This window comes from Sylvia atricapilla, chromosome 13 (assembly GCF_009819655.1).
Source record: "Sylvia atricapilla isolate bSylAtr1 chromosome 13, bSylAtr1.pri, whole genome shotgun sequence".
NCBI lineage: Eukaryota > Metazoa > Chordata > Aves > Passeriformes > Sylviidae > Sylvia > Sylvia atricapilla.
Genome location: NC_089152.1, coordinates 3,310,945 through 3,336,215, shown reverse-complemented (window position 1 = coordinate 3,336,215; position 25,271 = coordinate 3,310,945). Strand labels below are relative to the sequence as shown.

The 25,271-nt window shown below is 44.4% G+C and overlaps 1 protein-coding gene across 1 annotated transcript in view; it reads right to left on the bottom strand.

The window, feature by feature from the left end:
* Window positions 1–25,271, bottom strand: part of ADAMTS17 (ADAM metallopeptidase with thrombospondin type 1 motif 17) — a 154,833-nt gene that overhangs the window by 124,502 nt on the left and 5,060 nt on the right. Inside the window, exons 3-6 of the mRNA XM_066328254.1 lie at window positions 19,883–20,048; window positions 9,275–9,447; window positions 568–651; window positions 85–242 (exon numbers count right to left, since the gene is read on the bottom strand). Coding sequence (XP_066184351.1) covers window positions 85–242; window positions 568–651; window positions 9,275–9,447; window positions 19,883–20,048 — 581 coding nt within the window. The remainder of the gene's footprint in view (window positions 1–84; window positions 243–567; window positions 652–9,274; window positions 9,448–19,882; window positions 20,049–25,271) is intronic.

Sequence of the window (25,271 nt, the reverse complement as noted above, 5' to 3'; positions counted from 1 at the left end):
GGAATTCTGCTTGACCAGATAAGCCCATCACTGACCATGGGCATTACTGGTTGAATTAAATTGATAAACCAGACCTTCCCATACCTGGTCACAAAAACAGCAGCATCCACAGGAGGGGTGTCATCCCTGGCACCAGGAACCTGGTTGTTACCAAGGTATTTTGCCCCACCATATTCTTCATTTTGCCACTGACAGAAGCTCTCCAGAGATCTCTCTCCATGATGCCCAATCGACAGCTTTGCCTTTGATGGGGGAAAGATAAATAAAAGGAGAAATATCAGTCCAGTCTTTAGATAATGCAGCAGATCTCTGTCTAACAGTTAACTGCAGACTGGTTTGCAGCTACAAGGAAACAGCTTTACCAGGAAAGATAAATAAAATGATTCTTGTCCCTTTCACTCCCACAGGCCCTGTACTTCCCACCTTTAATGCTGCCTGGTGAAGTGGAACAGGCAGCTCCTCACAGTTTGTGATCCTGAGGCCAGACATGCCCCATATCCCCCTCCCACCCTGTGGGACACCACACAGCAATTCCAGGAGCAGGGCAGAAATGGGGTTGGAACTCACAGGGCGACTGTGAAGCAGGACTAGTTTGGTCACTCGAATGTTGACTTTAATTCCCAGGCTTTGATGCTGGAACATGTTGTACACCTGTCAAAAAAAGCAAAGAAAACATCCAGAGCTTATGAGCTGAAATATCAAGACCTACTAATAGTTGAAGAAGCTAATTGTGACTAAAGTTAGACATTTCTCCTTTCAAAAATTGACACAAAATCTTCCCCAAATGGACTGTGCTACTACACTCAATAAAATCAAGAATTTTTAAGAGTTACTGTGGAAAGGAGAAAAATATTCCAAAGGAACTCAAAAGATAAAGTCTCAGGAACGTGGACATACGTTATGAAGCATCCAACTAACATGGATCTTCAGCATTTAAATATCAGAGATATCTGAATGCAAGATGAAATAATGGTGTGTTTTAGACTTCAGGAAATAGAATGGAAAAGCAATTTCCCTCTGTTATTTTCATATCTTATATAAGAGAATAGTAATAAGGCAGCACATAATGACACAAGCCTCAGGAAATACAAAAATAGCACCGGAAACTACCTTACTACTTTCTCCAGATTTTGCATTCCAGCTCAGATACTTCACCTCATTTTTATAGGTTAGAATATAAGATCTTAATTGATCCCAGAATTTTATTCCCCTTTCTCTGTGTAGAAATGCTTTAACTAGACAGAATCAAAAAAGGTGAGTGAAGGGTTTATTAAAAAAAGATGTAAAATGCCACATAATAGTCCTTGGGTGAATATTGTATCCCCTACTCAGTCAAAAAAAACAAAATCAAGACCAGTGAAGAGAGACTCCTGACAAATGGGAGGCAGGTTTGGCCCCAGGTAAGCAGTATTCCTTGTTCACAGCTCCTTTGGCTACAAACATCACCCAGGCTCAGCAACTTCCTACAGCAAACCCCAGACACGAGCACATCTTGCACATTATGTTTTCAACGCTTGGTATTTTTCCTATTTGTGCAAATACTCAGGAATGTGCTCAGTGGAAGAGCGCTCTGAACCTCTCCAGTGTTTGGGGCTGGATTTAAGCACACACGTAAACGTTTCCTACAATTTAGGCACAGATTGCAAGACAGAGCTACTCAGTGTTTGACCCAGTGACCTTCGGCTGAGCACAATGAGCCATTTATCTTCTCTGGGGCTGGTGTACAAGTGCACACAAGGGCTGGCACTCTTTGCTTAGCCTGGGGCTGTGTTGGTGGAGCAGCTCAGGCCTCTCACTACAGACCTGGGGGGGATAAACTTGACACTTGCAGAGAAGGGCCCTGACAGATGACCCCTGTGTAAGTGGAGACCTGGACATTCAGCTGAGGGGGTGAACCCCTGCTGCACCACTGCAGAGGCTGACAAACACTTCCCTGGAGGGATGGAGGGATGGATGGATGCAGAGATGGAGAGATGGAGGGATGGAGGGATGGAGGGATCGATGTCTTTGGTTTCCCAGCTCTCCACTAGCTCTGGCCATCCCATGAAGTTCCCCCTCATGAAATGACAATAAATCCAGCAAACAGGTCCTCATCACTGAGCCTGGTGGGTGCTGGTGCTTGGCTTCCCATCAGAGCAGTCCAGCTGTCTCCAGACCCAGCACGGACATATCCAAACACCACCGACTTCCAAAGGCTGTTTTCCCTGGCAAAACTTGCCCCACAAGCACCAGCTGCCAGAGAGTTCAGGATGTCACCTTGAAAGCTTCCAGCCCTTCCTCCTATTCTCTTATGCTCTCTGTCCCAAGGATAACTCTGACTGCACTTTTATTCCCATCCACCAGCGATCTCAGAAGAGCTCAAGCAGCAGCAATTGGATACTAAACTAAAAAAAAAAAAAAAAAAAGTCACTGCGAGAGCAAGAGGCTCCACTTTGCTTGTTTATTCAAGCTTTGTTTGCTTATTTTCTTAAATGAAGCCCAAAGGAGCCCCAGACTGATGGCAGTTTGTGTTGCCTAGAAGGAACATTAACCTTTCCCTCTTAGAGGGAGATCACTTAACAGTTACAGGCAACACACACCTGACTTAAAGAAAATTCAATCTGCCAATTAAAAAGATTTGTATACAGAGAAAAAAAGATAAATTAAAACAACACCTTCCTCTCACTTCATCTTTACTCCTGCACTCTTGACTTCTTTCCCCTCACCCAGAGCCATCCAGGTGGATGGGGAACGGGGACTGACCTCAGCCTGGAACAGCCCTCTCTGCTGCTCCTTCCTCACACTTTTTCCCTGTTGCAGTGTGGATCCTGTCCATGGGCTGCAGTTCCCACCAGGAGAACCTGCTCCAGCACACACTCCTCAGGTCACAATGTTGAGAACAAGACCCCACCATGGTCTCCCCACAGGCTGGAGGGACAACCTCTGCTCCAGCACCTGGAGCTCCTCATTCTGCTGCTCTGATGTGGGTACTCACATGGGGGTTTTTTCCCCACTTTTTTTCCATTATTCAGCTTTTTTCCCCTCTTTTGAAGACGTTTTCACAGAGGCACTCCCAGCTCTCCTGACAGCCCTGTGGTGAGGGCTGGGACCATCCCTGCCCAGCATGGGGCAGCTCTGGCTCTCAGCTGCACCCACATGCTTTCAGAGGGGAACTTCTCTCAGATCATGGGCTTTAAGGCTAGAAGGAATCCCATGGAGAAAGCAAACAGACTTGCTAAAAAAATACGAGCCTGCTACAGCTCAGGTTGTCCCCAGCTGGAGTTAAACCATGCCAACCTACCTGGCTGTGCCCAAAGGAAGCATCATCACAGAATCCAGCTGAATTTAAAAGAAAAGAATTCAAATACATAGGTCTTTCCTGCTAAGAATGGAATTCCATCATGGCAGAAACATCCTTCTGCCATTCTCACCCAGCCAACAAGAAAACCAAACCCCACAGACTCAGTCTGTCCAAGCTGTTCACCACCACATCCAAGTGTGCACCAGCAGCACATGCCAAGTGAGGTGGCTGGGATAACTGGTCCAGGGGATGAGGAATGGGATCCCCCCACTGCAGATGTTCTCAAGATTTCCTGCTGCAGGGACAGAGAGACTGACTCACAGACACCTCCCTGCCCACTCCCAGCACCATGGGCCACCCTTCCTCAAGCCTGCAACTGCATCACACCCTTCAGGCTGCTGTGACTACTTCCAGCAGGGGAAAAGTTAAAAAAAAAAAAAAATTGGGTGGTTTAGAACCTTTTAATAAAATAAGGCAGCTGGGAACAGGAGTGTCATCTGCATGAAACTCTGCTATGGACCAAATGCAAAAGTTACTTGTCTAGGACATCACCACAAGTGGCAGAAAGCAGCTTGGATGGAAAAGACACGGAGGCTCTGGATCACTGGGATGGAAGGAAGGAATGGGAAGAGTGGTCAATGTGACTGAAGTGTTGTGAGTGCCTGGCTGCAGGTGAGGTGAACTTCTACACTTCTGTATGGACTTCTCTGCGAGGAGTCATCAAAAGCAGAATGGGCTCTGGAAACAGGAGATGTGGTGAAGAACCACACAAAACAGAAAAAAATGGAAGGGGAAGTGCCATGGAACAACAAGAAGAATAAAGCCTTTCTGTGGCATCTCCTCCTTCATCTGCATTTCTCTGACAGAGCTTTACTGTACAGAATGCCCTAAAGAAAACAGGAAAACTTGAAGGCTGGACCATCCTCCTCTGTTTGCATTCCTCCTGCCTTTCCTTCTCCTCACAGCTCTGACATGGAAGGGGCAGAACAAAATGCAGTTTTGGCATGAGCTGTGCAGGCCTGCCCCAGCACGCACAAAGCAAACACACACACACGGAATTGGACTGAGAGAGGAACTGAACTACATCAGTTTAATTTTTTTTTTTTTTTTAATTCTCAAGAGCTTCCTCTGCAGGTGGACGGTGGGAGGGAGACGTGTGTGTTTCAGATGGTTTGGAGTTCAGAACAGCAACCCTGAGGGTAAATGGACTTTTTCCCCCTCTTTTTCTTCCCTAAGCACTGCACTCAAGCAGGAGCCTTCCCATTGCCTTGGCTGCTGGATGAGGTTTGGACAGCAGAAGCCTTAGTCAGGTTACTGAGGTTGTCTTTCTCTTGTTTTGAAAAGTGCTATAGGATTTCTAACACCCACCTAAAGCCAAGCTTTCAAATTACTCCTTTAAACATTATGAAAAAGAACATATTCATAGCTCTTTATAAGATACAGTTGACATAACTCCTTCTCCTGGGGCTGCTGGAGGGAAAAGGGAAATCTGTAGACAGTGATGAAACACTCAGATCCTTTTCCCTTATGTTCCCTTATGTCCCTGCTCCCATCATGAAAATTCCAGAGCAGGGTAAGGGAGCTGATTATCAGTGGCAGCTCTGGAGCCTTTATGTGCCAGCCCCCAAGAGCACAGACATATAAATCCATCAATGCAAGCATGATAAAAATGATTTTATCTGCTTTTTTAGCATAAAAAAACCTTCACAGGGGAAATCCAAAATGAAAAACAATCTGTGGAGCGTAAAATCAGGCTTCAGAGAGTAAAACAGTATCATTCCTAAAGAATAACATAAGAATTTTCCCTCTTAATGACATCCAAAAGATCACTAACTTCAAGTTCCTGCTTGCTGCTGCAAAAAGCTTCCCCAGTAATTGCATGGCTTAGCAACAGCTGCAGGAGAACTGACACACACTGCAGAAACTCTCCCTCCAAGCTGCACTCTCAGAGAAAAAGGCAAGCTCCAAACCAAGCCACAGTTGTAATTTATAGCAAAACCCAAAAAAATACACTTAGGGGACAAAAAAAAACAACAAACAACAACCCAAACCAACCCAATTAATTTTTTTTTTGGTTTTCAAACCCATAGAAAGCAGCTGTTAAATGACTGTGTTGTGGTCTTGGAAATTCAGAAATTCAGAGGTCTCTGTCTCTAAATGCTCAGAGGGTCAGTCTGGGTGGGACTTGGTTTGCAAAGTCAGCTCTGCACTCTGCAAGGAGCCAACATCCACAGCTCACTGTTCAGGGCCTGGATGAAAACAGTCCCTCCTCATCCTCAGCAACACAACAGCCATGGGCAGGACCTTCCAAAGGGTCTCATCCTCATTTATCACCATTTGAACCAGTTATCTCCAGAACCACTGAATCACTTCTCTCCAGAAGGCTGAAAACCCAAACCATGAAAACCAGACATAGCAGAGATCAATGCAATTCCTAGAGCCTCCTTTTCCCTTCACTGGTCACTTCTTTCAGATGAAAGGCAAACAAAAGCATAAAACTCCTGCAAGAACAGAACATCCACCCTAACAGCTCCACATGGAAGAAATGCACTGAGAAATGAGTTGCCAGATGCAGACTAACAGAATGGGTGAGCAAAGTGAGCATGGTTCTAAGCTTGATTTACCACAAGGGCACTTGGGTTTGGGATTCAGAGGAAGTTCTAAACACTGGTGACTGCAGAAGGACATGAACAGGAGATGCTCTCAAGCCAAAGGTAAGATAAGAATTGGAATGCAAACACTGCAACAAAGCTCAGTAACAAGGGAGTTTAACTCAGAAAAGTTAAACCTATATTCAGCTAAGCTCAGCACCTATATTTAAGTAGGTGGTTTTGCATTTCCACAGCTCTGCTGGTGTTTCTCCCTGTCCATGTTATTCCATTCCTCGTGCCCACAGTCACTGCCTTGCTAAGGCTGCAGCTGTGCATGGTGGCATTTGACAACAACCTTATCACCTGCTTGGAAAATCGTGCTGAACCTCGCCAGAAAACAAGAGAAGATTTCTTTTTAGCAGTAGTGACTTAAAAAAGCCAACTCAAATCCCTGGAGCCGTGCTTGTATGAGCCTACTCATACATTACAGAGCACCTTAGAGGGAAATTCTTCCATGATCTTGGAAAATCTGTCTTATAATTTCAAGTATTATTTTAGTAAATGGAAGAGCCTGTACCTCTACAGCGACATTCACAAAAAACAAGTACTTTTAATGTGAATCTATTCTCTGTTCAGGGGGATGGAACTAGAGAATAGCATTAAAAACACAGCATTTGCTACATAAAGTGCTACCTGTTATTTCTGGGTTCCAAAATGGGTTTGCTGTGCTTTTTAGCTGTTATTCTAGAAGAGGGTGGTGGGTTTTTTTCCTCTAAGATTCTCATTTACCAAGGGAGCAATAAACCCGTATTTTGTAATGCTGACTTTTTTTCTCTTTCAGAAATTCTTGTAACATAAATAGATACTATATACTTTAAGGCAGATCACTTTATTTAAAATGTCTATAAATATAAAATGCATTAATAGGACCTCTTAATGCTTGTTTTGTGGTTTAACAGTAAACGTAATGGCTTACAGAGAGGAGTTAAGTTAATATACCCCTGACCAGTAATGTTCTATTTGCTTAAATGCAAGCATGCAAGCCAAAATTAACATTCTGGTTTCTTTTAGAGGCAGCCTGCCATCCTGCAGTATAGCTGAATAAGCACTGCCTAATATCATGGGGCAAATCCTGTCCCCCAGCTAACAGTCACCCCAGGCTGACAGGGAGGCAAGAAACAAAGATCCCAAGCAGTCAAGAACTTGGCTAAGGCCTCCCCAAACCACATTATCATCTCCCTGAAATACCTTTTTCTGAATTATCCTTCAGCCTTTTTTCCTGGGATGAAGGTCAGCTTTCATTGTGCTAATGTAACATTGAAATCCCCTTTGGTCTTCCTGAATTTTACCTGGTTTTATCACCACGGAATAAAGGATTTATGCACTGATGCCATCTACGTGTTTGCCTGTTATTATTCCTCACTGTCTTTTGGTCTTGCCAGTCACTCTGAAGCAGTTTCCTTCAGAGGCCTGAAGAATGTTCCTAGGAGCGTGGGAATGTAGGTGGCCAAGGGAGAGACTCTCCCACTGCCCCTCTGAAGGCTGAAAACCCAAAATATGAATTCAAATCCTATCAGAGATCAGAAAAAAACTCACACGAGTGAGCCCCCAGGAGCAATGACTTAACAGTGGGAAGCATTTCAGCTGGACTTGCACCTGAGGAGATGTCACATGAATGTGTTCCTCATCCAAGAGTCCTCTTGCATGTGCTCTCTCCGGTGTCTAATAAAGGGGTGAGCTCACACTACAGCATCAGAACCAGGCTTAAAAGCCCATCAGCCTAATCCATTGGAAAATAACCTTCAATATTTGTTGAATAAATGGGTTTGGAGAACCCAGCCCATCTGTGAGGGCCTCTCCACAGAGATTTATTCACACCTGGCAAGCTGATGTTGCTGAGATGTTCTGCAGTACCTCAGCCTGGACAGACACCAGGATTCAAAGATCCACAGGCATCTTTTGTTTAAGACTTGGTCCATCAGTGTGGTCATCCCTGAAAATCTTCACAGGCTGAAAAAGCTGCACGACACAGAGATCCCCAATGGCACCAGTGAAATCATGGATCTACTGGCATGAGGACCACCAAAAGTCACTGCAGAGCCACAGTGGAGCCCCATCAAGTGACAACTGTCAGAGCACACTGGGAGGCAAAATAAAAGTTAAGAGGAAGGGACACAGAAAAGCAGCTCATTAATGGAAATGACTAATCAAACTCCCTACTCAATCAGCCTCCAGGAGGGCTCCCTCACACCAGTGCTGGATGAAGGAACACAAGGCTTCTTAAAAAGCTGCTGTTCCATAGCTGCTTTATGCTGAGCATCCATCTCTGCATGGGAAGCATGACCAGGCAATTACTGTTCAGGACTGTTATTTTTTCCCAAGCCAATTTGCTGCTCATAAACACCAACAGAGGCACAGTGAGGAGAATGAGCTGTTCCTGGATATTACAATAGCATGGGCAAAGGAATATGAGCTTCCTCCAAGACTTTCTTGTGCAAATGCCTCTGCAAGGACCCCTGCAGCCTCTGAGCAGAGTTTTCCATGCCTACAACCAATTTAGCCATTACCTCCTTACTGGCACTGCCAACAACTGAGTGAGCATTCCCTGTGGGAGGCTTTGTGTTCCCTTATCAGCTGAGACAGAAGGCCTCACTACAGGGCCAGCTCACAAATTAACACCCACACTTCCCATGAGCCTGCAATTGCTAAAGGTTCCTCTCGCTCCCAAAAGATATCCTTAGGATTTCTAGAAGGATTTTCAAGTCCAACTCCATTAACTACTCATAGGTATGATCAGCACCAGTTCATGCAGCCCTAGAGGTCCTGGGGTGAAAAGACTGGGATCAGCCAGCAGGCTGATCAGTTTGCTGATAAGTTTGCCATATTTTCTACATTAAGGGAAGTAGCCATTTTCATTGTGAGATAGAAATCAGAGATAGAAATCATTCTGGACTTAAAGCCAAGTCTTCTGCTGGAAATCAGTGTGACTGCTGGCTTTAACTGTCTGTAACAACGACCCATAACTCTTGTGAAACAGGTGTGCCATAGGAACCTACAGCAACCTAAGAAACACGTCAGGCAAGACCATTTGTACACTGTGGATTACCCTCCTCCAAGGTGAACCACAGCAGCACCAAATACCTGGCAGAAAACACCACTCCTGAACCACTATTTCCTAAGTGAAAACTTGCATTTTCAGTTTTTAAAAATGAGGTTTCATTGTGGCAAATACCAGGAATAACACAAATGGAGAAGAGGAACACAACACAAGAAAAGCAAAACCTTTTCTCGTACCCGAAGGTCAACCCAGTTCTTGATTTCTGCTATCAAGTCAGCTTTACCCTACCCTGGGTATGTCCTGCTTACTCCTGTTTCCTCTTTTGAGAGTAGAGTGCCTACTTACCATGTTCATAACTGTGAGGATGAACCTTTGGGCAGCCTCTGCTCCGTGGTACTGCACCATGTCAGCATCTGCCACCACCAGTGTCTCCACCGTGTACTCGCTGGTGAGGCGAATCGCGTTCCTCCTCTCCCGCCAGTCACTCGTGGGCTTCACTTTCCTTGGCCTCTTCTTTTCTGGAAAGTCAAAAGGCCTTTTAATGCTGGGAGATCACAATAAAGCACTCCCACGCTTTTCAGTGAACATCCTCGTGCATATTCAGGTTGTTAACAGCCTTTGAATTGAAGTGTTCTTGGCTGGGTAAAGAAGCCACCAAGAGGTTCCATCACAGGTAGATCTGTGCCTCTGGGTGCAGGGAGCAGCAGATAATGGGAAAAGAGGGAAGAGGAAAGGAAAAACATAAGTTCAAGAAAAGGAAAAAAATGAACTCATTCAAAATGGTAAGGATAAGTTGAACCTCCCTTCCTCCCAACTAAAGGACTGATGCATTAATAATTTGTCTTCCCGGCTGAAAGGTGAACTGCGTTTCACAGGCAGATGTGCAAAGCAGCTGAGGCATGACCAAAGGAGAAATTAAGTTCAGATATGAATTCAAACCTGCTCACTTCACTGCAGTCACATAATTGTGTTTGTGCTTTCAATTGTAAAAATGAAGAAGCAAATGAAGTAATTAAAACAAATTTATTCTTGCAATAAGAAACAAACTTCTAAGATTCACTGAAATTCTCTCTGCCTACTGTTCAGCCTGTGATATACTACGGATACAATACTGACACTGCTATTACTACTGACTTTTTCCTGAGGAAAAGGGAACAGAACACACAAGCCCTGAAACAGCCCAAACACCACATTCAGTACAAAACTGACATGGGACAGACCCTAATGGATGATCAGACAAATCCCTCTGATGTCACACAACACATGCTGCTCATTCCCCAGAGCAGAGAATCACTTTTTAATTTTCTCTAGATTTAACCTGAGACCCTCTCTGAGCAAAGCAGAGCCAGAGCTGAGCTGGTTTTCACTGATTCTGACTTTCCACAGCCTGCTTACCAGCTCCCTGACATAATTCAGCCTGAATTTCTCTTCTTTCCCAGATCAGTTTTCCCTGACTTGATCCTCCTGCATTCAGGGTGACAAACTCCATCAGCTGCAAGCCCCCCTAAAGCCCACCTGAAATGGACTCCCTGCCTTCACCCATTCATGCATTTTCTGCCTTGTCAATATGCACATTTCCACACATCCATCCCATCTCCTCATTCCTGGTTTTTCTTGCAGTCATTCAGTACAACTCTGCACGTGCTTTTCTGCCCAAGGCATCACCTGTCAACACTTGGTACATATTTTAAACTGAGAAAACAACCATGAAATTTGATTTGATTTTTTAAAGAGAGTTTGGAAATATCCCCCTGGGTTGAAAAAGACAGACAGGAGTCTATGGACAGGGAAAAAAAAAAAAAGAAAATGTGAGGTGATCATAAATAATGGAAGCTACATGCCAGCAGCCAAGATGAAAATAACCAAGTTGCAAGGTCTGTTTTCACATGGGCTGCAGGACAGCTACAGAAAAGTGCTCAATCCTGGCAAAGCTGCCCCACAGTAGAGGATCTCTATAATAAAAATAAAATAAATAAAATTTAAAAGACTGACAACACAAGAAAGGAGGAGAGCTGAATGCACTTCTGATTTGCCAACTATGAGATGGAGATGACTTCAAACTCCCGTGGAACAGCTCACATGTTTGTGTATTATTTTATTCCTTTCATTACATGCATTTCCCACCCCTCCCTCTGCACAGTAGCACATCTTTAGCTACAGGTCCTCAACATTATCTTTTAAATACCAAGGAGAAATCAAAGAAAAAAGAAAAGAAGGTGAATTATTTCAGTAAAAACATTGGCATTTTGGGTCTTACTGCTATCAATCAGAACCTTCTGAAAACAGCAGCATTTCCCCATCAAATTCATATTTTGACAATCCTCTAATAAATGTTTCCAGGTGCTATAAATCTCTTACCTGTAGAGAAGCTGTTCTTATGGGAGGCTAAGCCTAGATTCAACTAAGTCTTAGCCTGGCATTGAATGAACTGTGTAAAAAAGTTTAAGTGGAAGGAAAAAATTAGAGTTCTCTGGGTTTTCACTTTTCTGGTGGAAGGCATTTGTGTCAGAGGAGGAACCCACTCTGCTGGACTGGAGCGTGCAGTCCAGGGAGAAGAGGTCATGCCATGAGCATCAGCCAGTGTGGTCCCTCCTCCAGAGGCAGATGAAGGTCCTGGGATCTCTCTGCAGCTGAACAAAACTCTGTAAGGTGTGACTTTTGGAGAGCAGCAGCCTAAAGGGACTCCTGGCAAAGGGCTGGGCAGTCTTGGTTCACACACAGCCCCCTCTCCTCCTGTGCTCTGGCTGTTTTCCACCGAGGGGCTGGGATCAGAGGGTGTGTGTGGAAAAGCAGCACCCCACAGGCTGGAAACGCAGCCAGAGTGACCTGACAGGGAGAATCTGGGCTCCTGCTCCTACCCTCACCTTCACACTGCCCAAGTGTAAATTTACCTGCACTTAAAACAGGCAACAGGACTCGAGGGAACCTACAAAGAGCTCAGGAGGTCACTGCTAAACCCTCCAGAATAGGCACAGCAACACCAGATACTTAAAAAAGGAGAGGTTTTTGAAGTTTGTCGCTCCTCCATAAGGTAAATTATTTTATCCTTTCTGTCCACTTTCACAGTGGTCTCACTTTGCATCCTCCTGCCTACCTCACATGCAAAATATTTTCCAGAATTAAGCACATGGAGAAAACAAGGCATTTGCATGGATGAACCACAACAAAGAGAAAGGAGATGCACATGTTCTTGTATCACAGATGTTTGATGAAGAGAAAGATCTAAAACCAACAGGAAAAATCCTCATTAAGTGCATTTGCAGCTCATACCTGAAAGTGAGTCAGTTTTATGGAGTATCCAAAAAATAAAAATGTCTCATCTCTAGAGCCTCACTTGAGAAACAAGCCAGCAAAGAGAAGTCTCATTCCTGCCCTGCAAGATTTATGGACCATGGGCAGAGAATCCCTCCATGAGTACACGAAACCCCAAACTAAAATAAACATCAGCCATTAAAACAAGGATTAAATGCTTGGTGGATTCTTTATTTGAACAAACTGATGTTACAAATTTTGTGGTGCAGATGTTAAGTGTTAGTGTGAAGGCATAAGAGGCCATAAACCATGGGCAGGAGCTGTCAGAGGAGTTTACATTGCAGGGAGCACACAGCACATGATTTTAGGAGTCAGGTGTTCCCTGCTTAAGAGGTCAGAGAATTTTGTATGAAATATGAGCTGAAACAGTCAATCTACAACACAGCACATACATGCTGCAGGTGACTGGGCACAGGGGACATTACTCTTTGGCCAGTCACTCTGACAGTGTGTTATACAGCTCACTGGGCCAAAAAATGCCCAAAATCCATGTGAGGTGAAGGGAGGAGGGTGAAACACCCCCAGATCCTCAGCAAAAAGTGGCAGTGACACTGCACAAGTTCCTTAGGTGACTTCCATTCACCCCTCCCTGGCCCATCACCTTCAAAGCCACAGGATCACTCCCCGTCCTGCAGTCTTTGAAGTCTCCCTCAGAAGGGCAAGAACCAGGGTTCCCACTGTGACCAGAAGCACAACAAGGCTCTTCTGAGGTCTCTGCAGAAAGCTCCTGACGTTCGGTGCTTTTTATGGCAACTCAACAGATGTGCAATTCCAGCGCAACCGCCCCAAATGACCTTTTCCTATTACACACCAAAAGCACTGTCTAGCACTGTCTGGCTTTTGGCAGATTCTTGCTGTAAGTGCAGAGTCCTTTCCTGTTCCTCCTACCTCCCTTCCAACTGTATTTCCCAGACTCATCTGAAAGCAACCTCTTCTCCTACAGCCTTCCACTGTTTTTTCCTGCCTAATCTTTCCCTTTGTAATTTTAGCTACCTCATTCTTGTTAAACCCACTGACAGTTGCTGGAAGCCGTTCAACAAAAGCCACGAATAAAAGTTAAACTGCAGAATCCTCTCTGCAAGGCCAGATTCCTCCTCAGAAGTGCTTTTCTATTGCTGCCTTAAAAACCCTCTCCAGCTCTTCCTCAGGAGCCCTTTGCTCCCTTCCCTGCTCCCATGACCCCTTAAACACCTCCACATACCCTCGATGGAGGGCAAGCTCTGGTTTACCATGTCCTGTTATTTCAGCAGCGTAAAAAGGAAGAGAGGGTATCCAAGTGGGGCAAACAGCTAAAATTAATTCTCCCTAAGCACCAGGAGTTTCCAGAGAACCTCTGACTGGTACTCACATTAGGCAGGTTTTATTAGCTTCACCTAAAAGTAAAAATCATCACCTCTCCAAAGCAGAACAGAAAGAAAAGGGAGATCCTGCAAACAAACCAAGCCTGGAAATTAAAGAAAGGAAGTCCTTGAGGTGTATTCTTACTACTCAGCCTAAAACCCTCTGTCACTGCTGAATTATCAGAGGGACAGGATGCCACAAAATGTCCCTGGTACCAGCAGCAGGATAGGAGCACCTCTCAAAAGGTGATTAATCCCAGACATGGAGACATGGAGCCCTTTTGCCTCTGCCAGGATGCAGCACAAGAATTTATCTCTGTGCCCTGTCCTGTTGTATTTCCACCAAAACCTTGGAATTTCAGATTTACCATCAGCCAGCTGATGCCAGTGGGTTACCTGAAGTTCAGGAATTACAAATGGTTGCTCACTGAAAGAACAGCTGATTACAGACTGAGAGCTGTCCTCTCATTTTTAATGCCCTGTCCTACAAAACTGCATCTCCAATTTCTCTCTGACAGGAATGGCAGACAAAATCAGACATCAACTGCTAGGAAAAATTATTGCAGAGCAGAATAATCCATTATTCCCTAATTCACCTTCCAAAAATGGTTTTGTTTTGCTTTGGGGTTTTTTTGTTTATTTTTTTTCTCCCAAACAGCCACTTTCATACCAAATCACAAGTTCATGACTATTTCTCTGGCACAGCAGCAAACAAGAACTTGAGACAGAAGTCATGAACTCTGAGCAGCATCTCAAAACACCACGGAGATTTCACTGCAAGGACTGTTATCCAAGTTAGTCTGTGGATAAAACCTTATTCTTCTAGAAAACAAAGTCATCAACACAACTCATGAGGACTTTGTTTTAATGGCAGGTCTGTGAGAGGGCAGGATAAGCACTGTGATCTCTGCTCAGTGGTTCAATTGGTCACCAGGACTCACAGATTCCCACCTCCAGGATTATGTACACCCATCTCCCATGCAAAGGACACTTTCCTGGTGGCACAACAAAGAACTCATGGCAGATAAACAAAACAATTCAATGGCACAGGGGCAGGCACAATGAGCACAGCTTGAGCTATGGACAGGGATAACATGGAAGAAGCAAAGATACCTCAAAGATGAGCAATCTGCCTTACTCCAGGAATCATCTCTCTGCTTTTCTAGCCAGAATGACCATGGAATATCCATGAACATCCCAAGGACAGTGGGCACTGACAACTGCCAGGCTGGATTTCACTGGGTTCCAATGGAAACCAGCACTCAGCTTTATCAGAAACCAAGCAAAGGAACAGAACAGCTGCTCTGGAAGGGGAAGAAATCCATCCACTATGTGTATTTACACTTCCTTTTTGTATCTCTTTTCCACCTTGACAACAGAGGCAGAAGGACCTGGAGTCCCTCATACTCCACCTGATCCACACTGAGGGAATAACCCAGAACAGACCTGCAGTAAAGCCTCACTTGCCACATGTGATGGAAAAGGACACCTCTGAACATCAGACTGCTCCAGGAGGCTGCTGGTTATCAGCCATGAGGAAACAATCACAATCTCTTCTCTGGAAGAGAAGGGACCTGGAAAAACCAAGGGATTTATCCACAGAAGTGAGACACACTCCCATGGGCAAAGTTCCTGATACAGGGAATCCTTCTGTGCTTGCAAACACTTAATCACATCACATCTTCTGTGGAGCCCATTGTTGAAATCCTGCTTTAATTCTCCAACAGCTGCTTCCTAATATGGACTAATACAGGTTGCATTACATCTCTCTATTTTTAGTGCACATGTTTTTGGCCATAACAACTGCTCTTTCAGGCCAAGTCAAACCTGCAGAGAAAACACAGCTAAGAGACAATGATTAAAGATGGGGAAATGCAATGTAGCAGTAACATGTGTTTAAGATTTATACCTGTTCAGGGAAAGCCTTCTCTACATTTGATACCTGCAAACCAGCACTCACTTAAATTATTACCAGCTTTGATAAATTGTTAAAACAGGTTGCAAAGTAACTATGCAGAGAAGCAACACATTGTTATTTTGTGAATTAAGACATTGATCTTCCTGTTATTTCACTGTATGTGCAGCACAGTTGCATTAAAGGAAAACTGGTTCATTTAAACTGACAAAAGGGTTTAAAGCAAACCCACATTTAAGAGTAATTTATGAGGTCTATATCATAAACATGAAATAACAACCTTCCCTCCAAAGACAAGCTGCTCTCTCTCATGCTCCTGGACCATATTTTCATCAAACCTTTTCTATGTAAGGAGACTTTAATACATCACTTGAGACCTTTGGAGAAGTTATAACAGAACTTACTTTTCCCAAAGAAACAGGAAGTTTTATGACATGGTTAGGGGAGATTCCTATGCTTTCACAACATGGTTTGATTCTGTCTTGAGCATTGATATTTCCTCAAAATCAAGAAAAATTTTTCCCATCCGCAGACTCTGATGGCAAAGAAATCATGCAAAATATGTGTCCAAATCTCAGTAAACAGTTAAACTACTGTCGTTCCATGATGGTTAAAAAAAATTCATTTACTGCGGCTGAGGTCGTGATGGATATTGTCACATGGAAACAGCTTTATTGTATGCCCAAAGTCACAGAGACAGGGCAATGAAATAAGCTGTCTCAGGAGTTGGGCACTGCAAAAATCATGTATTTTGCCTTAAAAGAGATCTTTCTCTCCTGCCTGGCTCTTCTGCAGGGAAATTCTTACTTGTATGAATTAAAACCTGCAAACAAAACTCCCTCTGACTCCACTCTCTCCACAGCAAACACACTTCTCCAGGACCTTTGACAAGAAAATGGTCAGAGCCTGTCTTTCAAATGGCTGTGACAGGAGGTTTGTGCAGATGCTGCCCAGTGTCCAGAGATGAGAAACGTTTCACATCCCTGGTGTGAGGCCATTTCCCATGTTCCTCACGACTCCCTGCTCCAGAGCAAGTGAAACCCAACCTTCCCTTCCTTCCCCCTCATTGCATGTGCACCTGGAAACCTTTTAATAGGTTTTCTGTTTGCCTCACAGGGGCTCACGTTCATGCCTGAGCAGAAATGTGCATTGTGACTTGAACTCTATCTCTTGCTGGATGACAGGTGATAAAAATAAAACATATTCACGTATCATATGACTAACAATAGCACCTGGCCCATGGTGATGGGATCCCTCCTTTGCTGCTGGAGCACTTTGGAATTTAAACAAAGGAATTAAAGCATCAGCCCTGGGATTTTTTTTAACCCATTAGTAGACACTTTCAGGCTCAAATCTCAAGGATCCAGTCATGCAAAACCTTAAGTACTTTCCCATTCTTGACTACAGCCAGATTAATCCTCTTATACAGATTATTCCAGGAGAAATTTGGCTCCCACAAAGTTCTCCTGCAGACCTAAAAATAATTTTGAGTGCTGCAGGACATGTAGCACCACTCAGACTAAAAGAATTGTTTTATATCAAACCAGCCTGATGGCATTACCTGGCCTCAGGCCACTTTCCCTCTCCCAAAGCTGGGGTCTGCAGGGAGAGCACCACATTTCTGGGTGAACACAAGAAATGTTTCTGGGAACCAAAGGCAATGCCCTTGGAAAGCTGGTCTCTCTGTCCCCTCAGCAGCACTTCCTAATTAACTTCATTTTACTTTCTTAAAGTGCTTTCCTGCTCCTCCTCCAAATACTCACACATTACATCACCAAGTACCTTTGTTTTACAAGTAATTAAGCCCATGTATCACAGGAAATTTGCCACTGAGCAATTTAGCCCTGTTTAAATTTTTATGGCATGATCAATAATTAGCATTAAAAATTCAGCTGATGGTTTGTATTTTGATTCCCAAATAACCTCAGATTATGCCAGCTATCTCTGAATTATAGAATTTTAAAAAGAAAATACACCTAGAAGTGGTTCTTGTGTATTCAGAAAACACAAGAACAGCATTAAAGGAATGTAAAATGCCCAAACACGGCAGTTCTGTGCCCTTGAAAAGTACTGATTTTATACTGTATTTACACAGACCTGTCTTTTTTCTGTCTGTGTCATTCCACAATACAGGGTTTGTATCTAAGATGTCTGGCATAGAAATACTCCCATGTATTTACAACCCCCAACCTTTCTTGCCAAGTTTTAGCCTGGGTGAGCCAAATTTTAAGCCAGTGGAAAACAACCTCTAGTACAACCAGCCCATGTTGGTGAGTATCACTGTAAAGAGACCTTTCCCCAGGAGAAATTTTTGGAGAAATGGTCACTTCCACACAGTTTTATTAGAAATGGATCTTTTGTGTGTCAGGCAGGGTTAATTTTTTTTTTTCCCTTTCTAAACCCCTTGAGCACAAAAGTTAATCCAAAGCAGACAGGAGGCAATTAGGTCATTAGCATGCTGAGCCTATTAACAGCCATGACTTACATTTGTGTCCCTCAACAATGACAAATATCCAGGGGTCTGCCTTTAAGTGGGAAAGCCCATGAGCAATTGCATTATTTTGGGACAGGGCTACTGCCAAGCAGCACTGCAGGGGCTTGGCTCCCTTCTCAGCACAGCAGAAGGAATCAGCACCCAAGGGATGGGAATTCTGTTCCCAGCTGTAGCTGTTGGTCTCCAGAAGCCTTCAGGAAGCAGGAGGTGCCACTGGAAATACTCTTTTTTTTTTCAGTGTCTTCTTTTAGTACCTTCATGCTCACTCAGCTCCTCTTTCCCTTTGTGATCCCATGTAATTATTACCCAGTGTCTCCCCAGTTTCCTTCCTTTAGTCCCTCTTCTCAGGGAGGGAATTCCAGTTCTGCCAAGGACAGGGAGCATCCTGCCCCTAGAAAAAAGGCCTTGAAGTTCAGTGGCCAAAGGGTGAGGCTGATTTCCTAGACTGATTCTGGTTCAATTCAGATTTTAACTAATGGCAGTCTCATTTTACAGTGTAAGAATTCTGAAATGCATTTTCTGTGACCACAGGGCTGCAGCACCTACAGAACTTGGCTGGGAAACCTGAGCGGTGCTGAATTCTGATGTTTTCTCTGAAAAGAGACATAAGGGATCTGTAACTGTAACCAGATCCAAGATTTCATTCTCAGAGAATCAGAAAGAAGATTGGCTTAGTCTGAACCCCTGAGAATGATAAACCTGCTCAACCGTTAAGAGCTCAGCTCCACACAGGAGAAAATAAAGGTCCTGGCTGCAGGATTTACCAGCAGCACTGCCAGGGAGGACACAGCTTAGAAGCAGGCACAGGTTGTTTTGGGTTCCATTTATGCAATCCAGAAGAAGACAGGAGAGGAATGAAAGGAACAGAAAATACAGGGACACTGCAGCCTAATGAAGAGATTTTACAAAGTTCATTAAAAATACCCCCTTCTGCAACACACCCGGAGAGAATTCCAGAAAGGATAAAATTCAGTTGCTCCAAAGAAGCCAAAAAATAGTTTATAGCAGCTGGCAATTTGACTGTGTGGCTTTGAAAGTGGGAGAAGGAGAAGACAGGATATGATCAATGAACAAAATTGGCCACTTTCTCCTGAAAAATATTAGCAAATTATAAAACATGATATAACAGCTGTTTTTAAAGAGAGAGCTTAAGTTTGATGAGTCGAACACCAGACAGAAAAAGAAAAATCAAGCTCCTAGTTAAAAAAAAAAAATCACCTTGCTGAACTACATCAGGTAGTTCCAAATGCACTCAAGCCCTTACAAAAGCAATTAAATGCCATAAAATAATACAAAGTCTGTTCAGTGGACCCTGATATGGATTGTGTGCTCTGCTGGACAGAAGAAAGAATGATGGCATGAGAAGCTGAGAAAGAAAGCAGATTGTTTGTGCATCTCTTCCATCTCCACATATCCCTTTATCCTATTATGAGCTGCATCCCTGGAGCTGGACTCCACAGATGATACTTCTGATTAAATGATATCTAAGTAGCTGAAATGATGTTTTCTACACTCTGAAATATGAGGATCACTATTCTATCCCTGCCTGCTCAGTAGAGCTCCAGTGGAAAGGTGAGATGGAAGAGCCCCCTTCAACACTAACTTCATTAAAAAAAAACACCTGAACCTTTGCTAAAAACCCAGTGAATCCCTCCCTGAGCAGTGCTCACAGTGCAAGATGAGAGCAGGATTTATCATCTCACAAGTTCAATGTCACAGCACACACACACCTTGACGACTTCATGGCTGTGATGTGACTCCTGCCTGAAGAAGCAACAGGATTCACTCACAGTTGCCATCCTTCCCCATCCTTCCCCAGCTGCCCAAGCACCAGAAGTACAAAATACAAACAGAATTCCCATGGCTGCTCCCTGGAGCCACTCCAAGCTCACCTGCTACCACCCTGCAGTGCTCCTCAGGGCCCTGTGGCTTGGTGGGGTGGGAGGCTTTTGTGGATCGTCTCCGCCTGATGAAATGTTCCTTCCCACTGAACGAGGTCTCAGATGCATTCACAGGTTGGATCAGCAGCTGCTCTGATCCCAGCTGGATGTAGCCAACCTGTCCATAAAACAGAACAAAAAAAAAAAAAACAAACCCAACGTTAGTTTGGGACCCAAGCCTTGTCTATCCAGCCCAGTGTGAAACCCAGGTCATTTCACTGCAGTTATTTGCAGTGTGAGGAAATGATGTGATTAATGTTGTGTTCAGCCTGTGTAATACAGACTAAAGAACTTCATCTGCTTCTCTTTTTAATTTTTTATATCACTGAGCACTATTTAGAAACAATAAACAACTTTGTGCAACAACTGTACATGCACAAAGGAAAGGTGAAGATTCCTGTCAACACTTTTGCTTTCCTTTCCTCCTCTCTCTCCAGACACAGACCCACAAATGTTTGTTTTATGAGATGCTCAGCTCACATGAGGACAAAAAAATCCTGTTAACAGAAATCCCTTCAAAATCACCTCTCCAGCTTCCAGGATTGCCCTGCTATTGAATGACATTTACTATCTCAGAGCACAGAGGTGACATTGCCTGCACACAGTGTCTACCACCCTCACAAGGAACACTGAGTGAGCTGATGCAAGTGTGACTTGCATTTTTTGGGACCAAATACCTCTTCCTGACTACATGAAGGGTCACATAGCCAGCCCTGCTCTCCCTGCAAGCCAGGGGTTGTGTTTCAGAGGTGAAGTCAGGAATGGACTGCTGCACTGTCCCACTTTCAGGATTTTCCACCATCCCTGGAATAAGTGACACTAGGAAGGCAAAGACCCTGCCTAAATTACTCCATAGGGTCCAGGTCAGAGCACTAAATCCCTGCCTTCCTTGCACCAAGTCCAGACCTTACACCAGGGCTGGCAAGAACACCTTTGGAAGCCAGCTTCTGCCTCAGGAGAGCTCTCCTGTGCTCACAACCCAGAGCTTTTAAGGTTCTTTTATGCTTTTTCCACTCCTTTTCTGGCATGAAAAAAAGAGAGTGAAAGCAAAGTTATCACCTTAAAACTTACCAAAGCCTCCAGGTTTAGTAATCAACACCGAGGTTGTAACACTTTGCACAAAGTGAGTATTTACAACAGAGGGGTTCTTACTTTTCATTGTACTAATCCAGTGATCATTTATATGGCAATTAAAACTCTCAAGACACAGCTCTGCCCTGTACCTCCCCCTCCAGAGAAGTCCTGAGGTCTGATTTAACTTCTGTGAACAGAAGAGTTCATCTGGTCTGCCAGGACTGTGCACCTGAGAGGTAAAGGTGCTCCCAGAGAGCTCCAACACCCATCCTGTACATAAAAAGAGAGGCCAGACTTTTCTGGCCCCCCCCTCCCCACGTTCTGTGCCAGCCAGGCAACTCTCCAAAGAAATGCTCTGCACGTACATCCAAATGCTGTATGCTCAACAGCTGACTGCACTAGCATGATTTATAATATACATTACATACATGCTGTATATTGTACATTTCCACACCTCCCTGCCAAATTCGGTCCTCACGTACACCCAGGAAATCCCTTTGGCCCAGTATTTCCAGCAAGAGGAATTTCTGCTAGCAGAAATGAGAGCTCTCCTCCTTTGACAGCCACAAGGGCTGAACAGCATTCAGGGGAAACCAGGGTGTCTCAGAAAGGGTCACTCATTTATAGAGTGCTTGGACAGAAATAAAACTGCACAGTTTGGTGTCTCCACTGGCCATGGCTGCAAAGCACAGCAGAGACAATCTGTCCCCTGTCCCTGAGGAGACAAGAGACACCTCTTGGGGGCCTTCCAAAAGAGACTTTGCTCTTGGGACAGGGGAATTGCTTAAGGATAAAATGCTTTGGCACTTCCTATTTACAGAGAAAACCCAACGTTATTCCCAGGCCCAACAGAATGCTCACCAGTATACAAAACCCACTCTGCCCTGGAGTTTCCAAAGGGCTGCCTGTTCACTTAAATCACAAGTTGGGCTTTGTCAGAACTGCTCCAGAGACACCAAAAGCTCTGGTGAGTTGTTCTTCCAGCCTCCTTTATGATGTTCTCCACTACTTCCCCTCCTCGTTCCAATCTTCCAGCTGGGAGGTAGCCTCAGCCCCCCTTTTTAATATAGGTTTTAATTATTTAGAAGAAGGGTTGTAAATCTGGTGCCATGGTACTAAAAGCCACACCAGAGCTCCTGACAGACTGCCAACCATTTCAGCTGGTGCCAAAAATATGTAAGAAGAAGTCAGTTTCATCACCATCCTACATTATCCCAATTTTCTGGCATCAAGAGTGAAAATAATTTAAACCATTGGAAAAGACTTATGTTTCATATTTGCTGTGGAATTGTGAAACCTATGGAGAGAAAGAGCCATGAGTCTTCACCCTGGAATATGTTGGGAAACATCTCAAGCTCAATCTGACAAGGCAAATAGAGTTTCAAGCAGGAAGGGTTTGCAGGATTGGGCCTGTAAAGTATTCCTAAGGAGTTAAAAATTGCTCCAGACTTGCCAGTTGGGTCCTGAAGAATCCCCAAACCTGTTGGCCCAGAGAAGACTTTTGGATCCTGGTCATTACTTTGCTTTTTCCATAAGAAATGCATTCCTCATTTACATTCCTCACACCCTCCAGATCCTGCCCTGTGCTGATCCCAGCACGAGGTATCTGACACCAGCCCTGGACAAAAGCTCTGGGCTTTTCCTCTCTTGTCTGTAGGAGCCGAGGGACTGCAGAAGGCTTTGGATTTTGAAGATAAGGAAGTAAAACAGAAGACCACATAACCCTTGGAGCTACTTTTCCCACATCTCTGGAAATCATTCCAATTAAATGAAATGCTTTGGATCTGCCAATTCCCATTTCCTTGAGGAGATACATATCAAAAGCTAGGATGCTCCCTCCAATACTTCTCTCCCTGTGGGAGTCCAGGATCTGCTGCTATGTCAGATCCTGGGATACCTGAATTTTGGGAAAAGCAGCTGCTGCCCAGCCCCACCATCCTGGAGAACCTGAGACATGGGAACCCGAAAAGTCAGAGGAGTGCAGGAGTTCAGCATCATCTGCATTAATTTTACAGTTGGTGTGGCCAGACCACGCTGACAGAACCCTGCAGCTCCACTAACAGGAAAGGCTGGAATGATTTGCCTGCTCCAAAGGCAGGCCAACTGACAAGCTGATTAAAACAAACAATAATCCACACTTGCCACTACAGCCCCACTCACCACTGTGCTTAACACTGGCAAGATCTTTCACATTAAGGATATTTCATACCCTTATTTTAGAAGTCAGCTCACCACCAACACATTCCCATGTGCTCTTATCCAGGGTTTCACACACACAGTGGTCACTCAAGCAACCTGCCCACTCTCTGTTCTACTCTTGGACTACCAGCAGTTCCCTCCTCTGCTACAAATCGCCTTCCAGTGGAGATTTTCTTGGGTAAATGACAGCAGGGAAAGGAGGAAGGTCCCCACACTGTGTCACTGGAATGACAGTGGTAACACAGCCTTTGTGTGACCCCATCCTGCCTCCTTGGCTTCGCTGCTCTGTCCCTGTGTCCTGGTAGTGCTGGTGGAGCTACTGCAGCTCCAGGGCTTGCTCAGAACAGGGATCCAAATTCTCAGTGCTCCCTGCACATGGTTCTCGACCTTCCCACATGTTAGTACTCTCCAACAGTTACACTGTTTTTCCAGCTCTTTTTATTTTCACAACATCTTTGAAGGAGATTTGTGAAATGCTGAATCTTTAACAGATTTTTCTCTTGCTCCTAAGTGTTCATTAGTTACATGCATACGAACACACTGAAAAGAGAACAGATTTAAACATCTGACAAATTCCATCCCCTTCTCAATTTCTCAACTGTTACGCTGTAAATCGTTGTTTAACCATTTCCTCAAAGTTAAAAGGAAGTTAATGTTTAAAGTGAAGAACAAAACAACCCACAAATACAGTTTAATAAACTTCATGTGGGTTTTAGTCCCACCCTTATTAACCATGTCTCAGCTTTGGTTGGTTGTTATTTAAAAGTGCAATTCAAGCAAACTGAAAAGAAGAGCTTTAAATTAAGTCTTGTTCCAGAGTCATTTCAGATTTGCACTCAGTTCTGAGAGCAGACCATACCCAGGAATATCTGTCCTGGCCTCCAACTCTGCTAAACAAGGAAACCCCAACACGTTCTCCCCTCTTGTCCACTGTGGAAGAGGAAAGAAAATCCCAGCACAAGGGAATTCAGCACAGTAATTTTAAGAGGTTTAACTTTTCAGCTCATGGCCCAGCTATGGATGAATGCCAGACAGCTCCTCTCCCAGACAGGAGAGTTCAGCGGAGCTGAAGGTTTCCTCAGGGGAAATTGTATCATCTCATAATCCCCACACGCCTGCTCTGCCCTGCTTCCCACAGCAGCAGAGGCTCCTGAGTCACCTGAAGGGCAGCACCTCCCTGGTGCACACACAAAACACTTCACTGGCCAGGGATGGAGCTCAGCAAGCTGCAGCATCTGCTCTGGACCAGGCACCACCTCCCTGTGCAGTGAGTGAAGGCAGGCAAACTCCTCCAGAAGGGCAATTCACCAACCCAAGGTACCTATGGCACAGGATGAACCATCAGGGAAGTGCTCATCTTTATCACTTTAGCACCCTGGACAACCAGACTGGCCTAAACCTGGCAGACTGCAGCCTTGTCTGCATCCTTGTTCCTCTTTCTCCCAAGGACAGAGCGGATCTACTGTTTTACCAGGAGTCCTTGGAGTTACTGCTCATTCCCTGGAGGCTGCAGTCCAACCTGCTCAGTTCTCTTTGCTCTCACTGCCCTTCCAGACAGGATCCAAACCCACACAGCACACCCAGGTCCTGCAAGACACTTACACCCACCTGGAAATCAGTGGGGCTTCAGAGACCTTAGAGGAAGAATGACAGATGCTCTTATCAACTTGTCTACCTCTACATCCTCACAAAGTTTATGGATGGTCCCAAGTGAACAGGACACAGCAGAATAAAGAGCCACCATTCAGAAATATTTTAACAAGCTGGAAGATTTGTCCACCAGGAGATGCAGGAAGTTAAACAAAGGCAAATGTACACAAAGCTTGGAAGAAAAGAAGCCCTTTTCTTCTCTGAGTAGATTGTATGAGACATTACCACGAAATATTTAGGTTTTTCCAACATCCAGTGTGCGTCTCTTAAGACAAAGTTTCAGTTAGTCTATTCCACCCTACAATGAGAAAACTCATCGTTCTCACTCCATGAGCCCTGGTAATGTGCATCATCCATTTCCACCAATGCAGCCTGCACAAGGAAGTTCAAAGGAGACAAAACTGGGGTGTGAAAATGT